Genomic DNA, 13,491 nt, shown 5'->3' with positions numbered 1-13,491 from the left:
GGGGAAGACGCGTGGATGTGCAGGGCCATTCATTGGACTGCCTGTTGCCATCCACCTGGAATTGCTGAGCGAGGCGGCTGGCTTTGAGGGCAAGCAACTGCCCTGGTCCCCCCACCCCCTTCAGCTTACCGGGGGGGCAGTGGTGCAGTGGTGGCCGGGGCCAGGACCTGGCCTGAGTTCCTCACTGGTGGGCCGACAGAAGGGTAGGCATTACACCCGCGGCCCTACTTCACGTTGTGTGGGTGGGCCCCAAGTGGAGGCCTAGGGGACTGAGATGTGCCTGTGGACCCAGTGGGGCCAAGACTGGGAGCCACCCACCACCATCACCCACCCACCCCAGGGAACTTCCTATCTGAATTGCGGATGACTACCAAGGGCAGACTCAGAGCCAAATCGAAAGGTCAGCAATGGGTGAGCGGAATGGTGCTACTACCGGACAAGGAGGACTCTGTCCATCCCCCACTGCAAGCCACCCTGGACAAGATTCTGGGGGTCATCGAAGACACTAATACCACTCTTCAGTGCAAGATGGGCCAGGTTTCTGTCATATTGGGCTTACTGAGGGCTGACCACCTAAAGGTTGCCTATAGGGCCCGGAACACTGAGACCACACTCACAGACCTACAGCCATCACACCAGGAACTGAAGACCCAACTGGTACACCCTACCGAACAGGTCCACAGGCTGGAGCTGTTGAACGTAGTATGCGGAGGGCCGCAATTGGAAGAACAATGTACGTATTATCGGTCTCCTGTTGGGCACTGAGGGGCCTGACATGGTGTCCTAGCTGGATCAATAAATGAAAACTGTGGTGGCCCCAGGGCAACTTACACCCTTTTTTGCGCTGGAGAGGGCACACCGAGTGCCATCAAGACCTCTGGCTCCGGGCCGCCGACATTCCCCCTCCCATACCCTCACCCTCCCTCCCTCCCCAATTAGGTGGTGGCTAAACTGTTACAATGCAGGGACAAAAATGTACTGTTGCAGTGTGCCAGAGAGTCTGGGCCTCACAAGGTGGAAAACAGCATGGTTGAGCTGCAGTCCAAGAGGGCCTCATTCGCAGCAGTGCAACGGAGGGCATATATCACTTTCTCTTTTTCCCAGCCAGACAGCGGGTAGTCATGGAAGGTCATACAAACTTCTACCAAACACCAGAAGAAGCGTGGACTTGGCTCGAAATATACAAAGCAGGAAGTACCACCACCAAGAACGCGGGGAAGAAGACTCAGCTGAAACGCAGGAGGTCCCGGGGGCCAAGAGATCACCCCAGACGGAGACCTGGCCCTACCCTCGCACAAAGCGAAATAGATAAGAGAGCGGCACTGGACATAGCAGCATCATTTCGGGACTCCACACTGGCAGGAGACTCGAGCGAGGCGGACACTGACCGACAAGCACACTCCACTGATTCAGAATCACACCAGACTGTGGATGAACTGGGTTAAAGCAGTCCTTGTCATCATAAACCACATACATGCCCCAGATGGGGTATTCCTCCCAACTTGCCAGGCTGCAGTGGCCAAGCGCACCCCTAGATTCTTTCCCAATGTTCAGCTGATGGCAAGATGACTAATTGACTTGTTACAGTGGTTACGTTTCGTTAACACAATATGGGCAATTAGCAGTTGCAGGATTGCCCATGGGAAGGGGATTTGGGTATTGTTGTTTTTCTACCAAATTGCGCCAATGAGAACACACATTCATGTTTTGACAAGGATCCAGGTGTGCAGGAGATGGGAATGACAGACAATGGAGTGTGTCTACAGGGAGGGACATACACTGTACATTGAACTTAAACCACCACTATGGCGGAATACAAGCTAGTAACATGGAATACTCAGGGTATGGGGATGATCACTAGACGTCACAAAATCCTAGCATACCTGAATAGGGGTCTACATAGCATTACTCCAAGAAACACATATCACCGCATAGGATGTCAAAAGGCTGCGACATAGATGGATGGGGCAGATATACACAACCACATACTCTGCTCTTGCACAGGGCACACTGATATGGGTGAGGGCCAGAGTTCCCTTTGAGGTCACAACCATCAACATTGACCAGGATGGCTGTTACGTTCTGGTGGAGGACAGGTTACATGGGAGACACATCACCCTGGGATTTTATTTATGCACCAAACAAGGACCAGGTCCTGTTCCTACACACCTTTTCGGGCCGATTAGCTAGGTTCCCAGGGGGACAAATACTGATGGAAAGAGACTTTAATTGCACCCATTACCTGGGGCTGTAACTCACAAGACGGCGAAGGGACTGAACGAATGGGTAACCCACTGGGGTGTGGAGGATATCTGGCGGGACAGAGACTACTCACATTATTCTGGCCTACACCACCTTTATACCAGAATAGACTGTGTATGCACTAAGACACTCAGCCCTGAGATTGTGCACACCGAATACATAGTGTGAACTCTAGCTGACCACAGCCCGCTGTTGCTCACATGGCACTGTGCAAGCGATAGACCCCCAGTCCCTACGTGGAGGCTCCAGCTGCAGGCGCTGGAAGACGCAACCTATAGAGACTCCCTAATGACTCACTTACTTGAACACATTAACACTGATAAGGGATCCACCACAGCCTGAAGTACAGAATTGGAGACCCTGAAGGTAGTGATACGGGAACACTGTGTGGGCCAATCAGTAAGGATACGGCAAACCCTAGAGCTGGAGATACAGGATAGAGACAATGACCAAGGCGCAAGCCAGGAGACGCAACAGAATCTACTCCACGCACATGAGGCATATGACGAGATGGCGGCAAAGCTTCACTGCCATAGCTACAAGAGATACCTGGCTTCAGTCCCTGAGGAGGACGGTAAATCTGGTAGAATGCTAGCTTGGTTAGTGCACCCTGGGAATGAAGGTACCCAGATTACAAGCCTCCGCATGGCAGACAGGATATGCGTATATTCCCCGGAGGACATAAACAACAAATTTAAAATCTATTACATGTCACTTTAAGGCAGCCTGAAGATAGGCTGCCGTTGATATTGGAACTCCACTTACAGACCCTGCCACTATGAACACTTGCTCTGGCAGACAGGGACCTCCTGGGTGAACCACTAACATGAGAGGAGGTTAAGACCGCCATTAAGCAACTAGCAGCAGGCAAAACTCTGGGCACAGATGGACTCCCTATGGAGCTCTAGAAGTCATCCTGGCACCCCAACTGGTTGAACTATTCACACAAACATACGAAAAGAGACCGATTTCCATCCACTGCCCATGCTAAACTGTGACTTGAGGAAAGTCGTGGCCAATCGACTACTCCCCCACATCTCCTACCTAATACACGAAGATCAAAATGGTTTCATACCCACGCGCAATACCCCCCTGAACTTTAGGTGCCTATATTCACTATTTCAAATCCCCCACGACTTGCAGCATCCAGCGCTATGCTCTTGTCCATAGACTTGGAGAAAGCATTTGATGCCATGTTATGGGATTACTTGAGGGCAGTGATGATCAGAATGGGACTGGGAGTACAATGGGTGCAATGGGTGGAGCTGTTAGGGTTTTCAAGTGGCAAGTGAAGACGGGCAAAACAATATCAGAAGCCTACAGAATATTCAGCGGAACTAGACAAGGTTGTACCCTCTTCCCCTTACTGTTCGCTATAGCCATAAAACCCCGGCAGCTCAATTTCACATGCAGGGAAGGCAAAGAGGACTACAGTGGGGGTACCACTAGCCACATTATCTCATTGTATGCAGACGACCTCTTAGTTTATGTACGAGATGGCACAATTGGTATCCCCTGGGCCTTAAACATACTCGAGGAATTTGCAGGCCCTTCTGGCCTTAAAATAAACAGGAAAACAAAAACTGTGTGTGTCTGCTATTTTCCGGCCATGGCACGCCCCACCACCTGTCCTCCTGACATCCCTTGGACTCCCCGCACGTTCAAATGCGGAAAATAACTGGGGATACAAATATTCCACAACCCCAAGACCTTAGAGATGAAAACCTAGGCAAAACACTTACATTCCTCCATTCTTGTGTAATATTCTGGCGCTCCCTTAGACTCTCCATGTTGGCACAAGTGTCATTATCTAAAATGATCATGCTACCCCACCTATTATACTTATTTTCTAATCTCTGAGTAAACATACCAACCCACTAGTTCAAGAATTTGGACGGACTTCTTAGGGAACTCCTCCGGGACCGAGGCTGACAGCGGACCTCCCTCTCCACACTCTGCCAACCTCCCGACAGAGGTGGGCTCGGAGTGCCAGACTTCGAGTTATACTATCTGGCTAGCCAACTGCAATGGATAGCGCAGTGGCTTGCGGGAGGGAACTGCCTAGACCTAGACACACCCCAGGGGAGGGTTAGTAATGACCTGCTATTAGCCAGGAAGCTCAATCCCAGGGTTCCCGTCTGACCCAGAATATCCTCCTAACAGCAGCCCTGGCCTGCTGGAGCCAGAGCCTGAAGCGCACTGGCGTGAAGGTGCCATGTGCCCCTGATCTGCCCTTGACGGGCAACCCAGCCTGAACCCCAGCCCACTCCTTCACGGCATGACAAATGCGGCCTTGGATGGAGGCGGGAGTGATGACATTTGTAGACTGCTTTCGGACTGGCATGTTGCTCCCATTCGAAGACCTTGCTGCTGAGACTGGAGTACCCCTGGGGCAGAAGGGGGCTTATGGGATACCGTGAACGTAGAGACGGACTCTTCCAGCTCTTGTTGACGATGGGAGAGGTTACTCATTTAGTCACCTGGCTCTACAGGGCCCTCAGCGAGATGACTCAAGTCGCTACAGTCGTAAAGAACCAAACGGGATGTAACACTAGCAAAGGAGATAACGGACATGGAACGGCAGAGGGCACTACACCCCTCCCCCCCTCTCCCCTCCCCCCCCCCCCACAAGGTGTCCTATAATACTCAAATACACTCACTCCAACTATGTACATATGTAGGAAGCTGGCTCTGTGTATACAACATCAAAATTAGATGTAGTGTGCACAGAGGCCAGTGGTACCCCAAGAGGCTTGTCAGAGGCAATAATAGATAATACTAATGCTCCATTTGTGGTAGTGTGGTCGAGCAGGTAGGCTTATCAGAGGGTAGTGTTAAGCATTTGTTGTACACACACAAGCAATAAGTGAAAACACACACTCAATGACTTAACTCCAGGTTTTTATATAGAAAAATATTCTCTTGTTAATTTATTTCTAGACCCACGAGATTCATTTAGCAGGTAAGTACATAAAATGAAAGGTGCTTTACACAGTAATACTTAGAACTTTGAATGGAATCAACAATGTCCACGGTTTTCTTTAAAATGGCAAAAAGCTATTTTAATAGGTGACACCGCAATTTTCAAAATTTCCTGACCGAGGTAAGTAAAGTGCAGTTTTTGAGGTAAGTAACAAACTTACGGGTTCAATCTCCGGGGCATAGGTAGCCCACCGTTGGGGGTTCAAGATAACCCCAAACACCCAGCACCAGCAACACGGGGCTGGTCAGGTGCAGAGGTCAAACAGGAGCCAGAATAACATGGGCCCCTATTGAGACAGGAGGTTCTCCTGTTCCGGTCTGCTTGCAGGTAAGTACCTGCGTTGTCGGAGGGCAGACCAGGGGCTTTTTTAATGAGTACTGGAGGGGCCCAAAGTAGACACAAAAAACACACCCTCAGCGGCACGGGGGCGGTCAGGTGCAGTGTGCAAACAGAGCATCAGGTTCTCAATAGAACTCTGTGAAGGGACCTCGGGGGTCACTTAAGTGCTGCAGACAGGGCACAGGGGGCCTCTAGGGCAAGCCGCCGACTGGGCAAGGGTGAGGGCCACCTGCTGGTCGCTGCTGCACCGGTGGTCGGTTTCCCTTGGGCCTGGGGACTGCTGGTGCAGTGTTTCTCCATGCGACGGATATCTTCGTCCCGGGCAGTTGCAGTCAGGGGGGTCTTTGTGATTCCCTCTGCAGGCGGCGTCGTGGGGGTGTAGAGAGGTCAGCCCAGGGTGGACACTTCGTCGGAGTCACCTGGGGATCCTCTCTGGCTAGTTGGTTTCTCTGGACACAGGCCGTGGGCGTCGGATGCAGACTAATTGGACTCACGCTTCTGGAGTGAGGTGAGATCCCCTTTAAAGATGGTTTCTTTGAAACTCCGCTGTCCACTGGAGTTTCTTGGTCCTCGATGATGCAGGCACTCCCCTGGAGGCTTTTCTGGGGTCGCTGGTCCCGCAGAACGGGTTGCTTCTTTTCTTTTCTTTTTGAAGCAGGAGATGGCCTGGTAGGGCTGTGGCTGTTTCAGTTGGTGTCTCCTTTTCTTCTCTGCAGGGTTTTCAGCTGAACAGTCCTTCTTCTTTCTTCAGGTCGTCAGGAATCTGAAGAGCTGGGTTCAGGGTTGCCTCTAAATACTAAATTTAGGGGTGGTTAGGGTCAGAAGACATTGGCTACTGTCCCTGAGGGTGGCTACCCCCTCCTTGTGCCCACTCCCTCTGCAGAGGAGGGCACATCCCTATCCCTATTGGTCCTAATCCTCCAAAGCAAGATGGAGGATTTCTCAAGGAGGGGGTAACTTCAGCTCTGGTCACCTTAGAGGTGGTCCTGGCTGACGGGGTGACTCCTCCTTGTTTTTCTCATTATCTCTCTGGACTTGCTGCCAAAAGAGGGGGCTCATCCAGGGGGTGGGCATCTCCACTAGCTGGAGTGCCCTGGGGCACTGTAACACCAGGCTTGAGCCTTTAAGGCTGACCGCCAGGTGTTACAATTCCTGCAGGTGGAGGTGTGAAACACCTCCACCAAGGACTGGCTTTGTTTCTGACCACAGAGTGCACAAAGGCACTCAGCCCATGTGGTCAGAAACCCATCTGGAAGTGGCAGGCTGGCACAGACCGGTCATAGTCCGGCTAACATAGAGGGGGCATCTCTAAGATGCTTTCTGTGTGCATTTTTCAATAAATCCCACACTGGAATCAGTGTGGGTTTATTGTGCTGAGAAGTTTGATACCAAACTTCCCAGTATTCAGTGTAGCCATGATGGTGCTGTGGAGTTCGTAATGACAAACTCCCAGACCATATACTCAGTATGGCTACCCTGCACTAACAAGGTCTAAGAATTGACTTTGACACGGTAGGGACATAGTGCTCATGCAACTATGTCCTCACCTGTGGTATAGTGCACCCTGCCTTAGGACTGTAAGGCCTGCTAGAGGGGTGACTTACCTATGCCACAGACAGTGGTTTGTGGGCATGGTACTCTGAGGGGAATGCCATGTCGACTTTGTCTTTTCTCCCCACTAGTACACACAAGCTCCAGAGCAGTGTGCATATAATGAGTGAGGAGTCCCTGAGGGTGGCATAATACATGCTGCAGCCCCTAGGGACCTTCCCTGGCCACAGGGCCCTTGGTACCAGGGGTACCCTTTGAAAGGGGCTTAACTGTGTGCCGGTGCTGTGCCAATTGTGGAAAGAAAGGTACAGTTTTAGGGAAAGAACACTGGGGCTGGGGTCTGGCTAGCAGGGTGCTAGGACACTTCCCATCAAAGCTGGCATCAACACTAGGCAAAAAGTGGGGGTGACTATGCCAACAGTGACATTTTCCTACAACATAGAACCTACCTAACCCCACAGAGAATTAGAGCAATCTACGGCGGGGACCCTAGGTGGTGCCCCAGATGCAATTCAGATGACTCAAACTTTGACCACATGACGTGGGAATGCCCCAGGGTACAGCAGTTTTGGAGCCAGATCCTGAGAATTATGGGGCAAGTCTTGAACCGGCCCCTAACGCCAAGCCCTGCCCTGTGCCTGTTGGGCCTATTCCCTAGACCTGCCCCTAGGGAAATTGGCAAAAAATTCTTGGATTTAGCCCTGGTCCTGGCTAGACTTAGAATAGCGGTAGCTTGGAAATCCCCCCACAGGCCTTGATAGGCTGGAAGCAAGATGTAAAGAGATGGGCATGGGTGGAGTTGAGCGCAATGAAACGGGAGGAGTCACATGGCGTGCGCACACACCCTATAGCCCCCTTGTCGTCAGAGATACTGGAGACATGGGAGTTGCAGGTGCGGGAGAGCAATCAGGACACGGAGGACAGGGCACAGACAGATTGAGTGAGACCCACCATACCCACCTTGGGCGGGGGACACGGAGTAAAGGCCACAGCCTGCTAGCACTTTGCAGCTATCAGCCTTCCTGAGTGCCAGCAGAAGTGGACAGGTAGGACAGGATGGTGACGCACTGCTGCAAAGCGGGCTATTTAAGAACGCAGATGCTGGATCCACCCCCTACCTAAATAGTCAGATCTCCCTCCGTTGCCGGAGACCACAGAACTCAGAGTCAGTGCCCCCATCAACTAGGTAACCCCATCCCGCTATAAACAGCACTACATACCTTCACAGAGAGTTGTTCTTTAGGCGCTATGTTTATTGTTCATAGTTTTACTTAATGTTGTGATTGAGCCCAGCAATACAATGCGAACTAATAGATACTGGATGCGACATCCCCATAGAAATGATCCAAGTATACTGTTACCATTATGTAATTTTTCTTTTTCTTTTACCTCTTGAACAAAAAAGACCAATAAACAAAGTTAAAAAGAAAAAGAAAACAGCTGGAGCCTGTTTTCTAAAGCTCCGAGATCTAGATATGGGAAAGTCTTTTAAGGCATCTTTAAAGACATACATTTTCAGGGAATGCTACGTTAGTGTACCACTCTACGGGCATATTCAGCACTGAGACATTTTTAAGAAGCAGCTGTGTGCTTTACAGATGACACTCATTCACCATCCACAATTCCTTGGTGTACCCTTTTAAAATCCTAAAAGAAGACCTTGTTTTTCCAATTTGCCCAAACGAATAGTGGCAAATCTATTTAACAGCCAAGTAAAATACCTAATTATTGTTTCCTTTTAGGAATCATGAAAATACAGAACCAGTTATATGTTACAACCATTAACCACCCATCATCCTCCAATTTGTTTATGCTCATTATACCAAGAAGAATAGGTAAAACAATGTGCCTATGATATGTAAGAACCGTTTACCACCCATAACCCCCCCATTAGCTATAAAAACATTTCCTAAAGGAAACATTAGACCATAGGGACAAACGCATTCAGCAGTTCTTTAAATCTCATAATTCATTGTGTGTAAAGTTGCTAATTACTATTTCCTTGCAAGAAATATATACTGAGAGCACTGTCTACATATAATGACTATTTAACATCCATTATTCCCATGTAGATAATCTCTATGACCATTATCCCTAGAGGAATAAGTAAAACACTGTGCATGGGATATACAACAGCCATTTACCAGCCATATTCCCCATGATAAAAATAGTTATTGCCATTTTCCCAACAGAAAACATTAAAACATTGTGGCAAATGTAATCAACAGCCATTTAAAGCCAGTAATCTAACCTGCGTAAAACAGCTAATTACAGTTTCCTTCGAGGAATAAAGTGCCAGATGTATACATAACAGCAATTTAACACCCATTGTATCTCATGTAGAAAATTGCTATGCTCATTAAGCCAAGCAGAGTAAATGGAAAACTGTGGTAATGTTATTGAAGAGTGTGTTTGTGAGAAATGCACTATAATATGTCATGTAAGCATACAAATAACACGTTTCCTAAGTGTTTTCCTTCATATGGTGGTAAAGCAGAACCATTACTTCATTGTATGACTTTGCGGGCAGAAATTCAATGGATAATATAATGTGTGCTTGTCAGCATTTTGTAAGGAAATAATAAAATATCCTGTTTGAGTAAACAATAGTGAATGCTGAAAATCAAGTGAAATTTGACTTTGTACATATGTGCACTGACACCAGTGTACTCTTAAGAGAATGCAGCCTATCATCCCCAATGATCGTTTATAGTACGTCCCTTTAAAAAATACTCTCAGTGTAACATTAAAAGTAATCAAGTGTGTGACTTAAATTGTTGTGTAGTTGAACAGAACATAATACAGTGCACTGAATTATCTGGTAGAATTAACAGTAAATGCATGACTCAGTCCATGTATGGTCTTATAAGCAAGGCAAAAAGTTTTCAGTGGATTCAGTGAAAACTTTACAATATGAGAGAAAATTGCTTATGTGGATGTGCTGCAGGGTTATATGTTACGCTGCTGTATACAGAAATGTCATTTAACATAAGTGTTTTGCCCCACATATAATTTACAAACATAAAATCATCCCATAGGGTGTAAGTTTTCAGTGATTAACTTCAGTAGTTAGTGATTTGTTTGTAGATGATATTTAGAATGCTGTATTTGTCAGACGATGTTCTGGTTTCACACATTCTGTGCTTGACAGGTGAACTGTAGCATTTAGAATGTTGCTGCAGTGAGGAATAAGATAGTGCAGTAGGCCAGGATACACACCGTTGTAGTGCTTGGTATCTTTTGCAGTTCTAGCAGTGACAACAGCATTTGTCCAGTTACTGGGGAAAAGTGGAAGGATCATCATGACACAGTGTAGTTATTACTCGGATCTGAGGAGCAAAGCTCAACCTCTTGCCAAGAAAGATCTGATGAACAACGGGTTCAGGACCCAGTTGATTTGGCTAGAAAGCAAGGGTCCAGAGTATTTTTCTGCAATCAATGTAAGAATTTTAGATCCACTCACAAATTGCAAGGTGTAGCGACATCCTACTAGCATGTTGACAGTATTCCCTCTCCTGAATATCTGCCATCTTCTGTAGGCTAGAATTATAAATGAGATTGATCAGTTGGAGAAAGGATGCATTGAAAAGTTCAGGAAATAATAAGGACATGTAAGGGGATTCCATACTTAGTAAGTTTTTTTTTCACTGACATAAAGAAGTGTAGTGCCACCTTTAGTGTACAGTAAGACAGCAAGGAAGACGTTCTCACCAGTCTTTGACATAATTCAAAAGTCTGAGTTGATCAGCTGTATTGAAAACTGCTGATGGATCCATATGGTTAATGGAGCTGGCACCTGTTGTGTTGAAGTTCATCCATAAGGGCAATAAGAACAGATTCCTACTGCTTTTCATCCAGAATTTAGCTTTGCCTGGGTTTAGTAGTGCATTTTGATCCAAAACATGCAACACAGATGTAGCGGATACAAGAAATAATCTAACTGCGGTATTCATGATCCCACAAAAACTATAACATCTGACAAAGCTGTAGTTGCTTTGTGTCCGTGGTCTGACACAAATTCACAGGCTACTGTAAATTGGAGATAGGTTAAACTTTTGCACACTTATTGTATTATATTGCACCATTTATATGGTGCTTACTACCGCGCTGTAGAGAGCACAAGTGATTGCCTACATGGGTAAAAGGGTTTGTGTTTGGAACTGTGTAGTCTTTGCCTTGACCCTGTGTGGGTTGTTTCTATGTTGAAGACTACACCTTTGTGTTAACTACGTGTGTTATTGGGTGCAGCACTTAGCAAAGTGATGAAAAAACAAAGTGTGAGAAAGAGGTGCACAATTTATTGTTTGTAGTTAGCAAAAATCTTTGAACCTCTCTGTAGGTCCTTTATGGGTATTTTATGATTATAGTACATTTAGTTGGTTACTTCACTGGTTGTCCATTCGGAGATATTTTCTTTAAGGTTCCTGAGAAGCCAATGGTTGGAGAGATAAATGGTTGAGATATCTGCTGGGATATCTATTTATTTATATATTTATTTATATCCATTTATTATTGTCACTGTGAGATGTCAAGAAATAGTCATAGTTTGTAGCTTGTTGGGACCTGCAGGGCTCAACTAAATTGGGCAGCGCCAAATGGTATTGTTCCACTTGGAGGGAGAGGTATGTGCAGTAAAGAATGAAGAAATGTTAAGGAAGCCAAATTAAATATACAGTTTATGAAAATTTAGGAGCAAGGTCATTTGATTTTTACCATGCAAATTATAGCATAACTCTTTGTGATGTGCAACTAAAACGAGTATCATTTACACCTATTCCCAGCAGTGTTTAACAAAATTAAAAGTGGGGGTACTGAGTTGATTCAGCACTGTGTTGCAGAAACATAATTAACGATTTCATTCTGAAACATGAGTTAAAATAACTGATACAGTTTCTCAATATTTTGCAGCCTAGATCTAATTCCAATTAATCGTTCCGTTGGATTAAAGGCCAAACCCACCAAACCAGTGACAGAAGTTCTACGGCCAGTGGTAGCAAAATATGGACTCAATCTTAATGAACTTGTTGTAAGACTGGTATGTACTTTATTTGTCAGTACAGTCAAAATACTAGCATGTTTTAATTTTGTTTGACGGAAAGTTCTTAAACGGGAGATTATAATGCACCTTTAACTGAAGCAAACTTGAGCAATTGGGTTTATCAAGTAAATATGTACCTCACATTTAATATAGTACCAAATATGGAAGTGGTTTGTGTTGTACTGAATGAAATTCTATGCAACCTACGTTTTGCAGCATGAATCCTTTTCTGGATTCACATTTTGTGCATTATTCCGCCTTCTAGTGGTTGGGACCGGAAAGCTATCTTCTGTTCTAATCTTTAGGTTTTTTTGTAAAATTTTTCGGAGGTCGTCGACCACCATTTGGTGCTTAGTCCGTTCTTTATGTGAGGTCAGACGGTGCTCCGGATGATCTTCTGCATGGCTTCCAGCTTCAGATTCTTTTTTCCGCTTTTGGGGTTGGGGGGGGGCGGAGAGAGGGGTGCCGCTGGGGAACCAAGCCGGTGCCGCCAGGAGACACAGCAAAAAAAAAGCTATAAAACTACTCAGAACAATCGAAGGAGAGGATCGGATCCACCACCCTCAGAGAATGAAGGCTGATCAGGCAAGTAAGGGCCATAGAAAATACCCCTTTTATGTTTTGCCCGAAGGTCCACCACAAGTTCGTGAAAAGGGACCCCCATGAGGTCTGTAACCTCTGCCTACCCGAGGACCACAAAGACGAAGACTACTAGGCCTGCGCAGAATTACCAAAGACTTAAAGGCATGACGCAGGCAAAGACTGGAACACCACACCATGTCCCAAAAACAGGAATCGCTCTGACTCCTAGGTCTCTCCTTGAGGAGAACATGGAGGAGGCCGAAACAGAGAGAGGTGGAGTCTCGGACGTCGAAATACACAAGACTTGGGCAGAGAAGATCCAACTGCATAAGAATGAGTAGAAGGACGCCAAAAGGAAGAAGGTAAATCTTAAAGGCTCAGACCGTTAGCCCCCTGGAAAGACAACTATTGCAGGCTAAGCACCAAAATCAGTGGCTACCGAAAGGTCAACAAAGACAGAAACTAAGCTGGTCCCGACCAAGGGATTCCCAAGGACAGAAGGTGTAATCGAAAGATTTGACAAAAGTCCTCGGGGCAAAGCCAGGATGCAGGAGGTGCCAGAGCCCTCGACCCCCAAGCGGAAGGCTTCGGAATCAGATCTACGGACACAGGACCTCGAAAAGAATAAGAGAAACCCTAAGGCACACACAGACGACATCCACGGGCTACTTGGACGATGTTTAAAATCTTTCATTGATATGCCATTGATTGGGTCTTGATTTCTGAGCAGGAAGAA

At 46.8% G+C, this 13,491-nt stretch overlaps 1 protein-coding gene across 1 annotated transcript in view; it reads left to right on the top strand.

Moving 5' to 3' along the window:
• The window catches only part of RGS12 (regulator of G protein signaling 12), a 442,017-nt gene that overhangs the window by 365,567 nt on the left and 62,959 nt on the right, over positions 1 to 13,491 (top strand). Inside the window, exon 13 of the mRNA XM_069203485.1 lies at positions 12,044 to 12,170. Within this exon, the coding sequence (XP_069059586.1) occupies positions 12,044 to 12,170 (127 nt within the window). The remainder of the gene's footprint in view (positions 1 to 12,043; positions 12,171 to 13,491) is intronic.

This window comes from Pleurodeles waltl, chromosome 1_2 (assembly GCF_031143425.1).
Source record: "Pleurodeles waltl isolate 20211129_DDA chromosome 1_2, aPleWal1.hap1.20221129, whole genome shotgun sequence".
NCBI lineage: Eukaryota > Metazoa > Chordata > Amphibia > Caudata > Salamandridae > Pleurodeles > Pleurodeles waltl.
The sequence above is the reverse complement of the archived record's forward strand: the minus strand, read 5'-3'. Positions and strand labels throughout refer to the sequence as shown.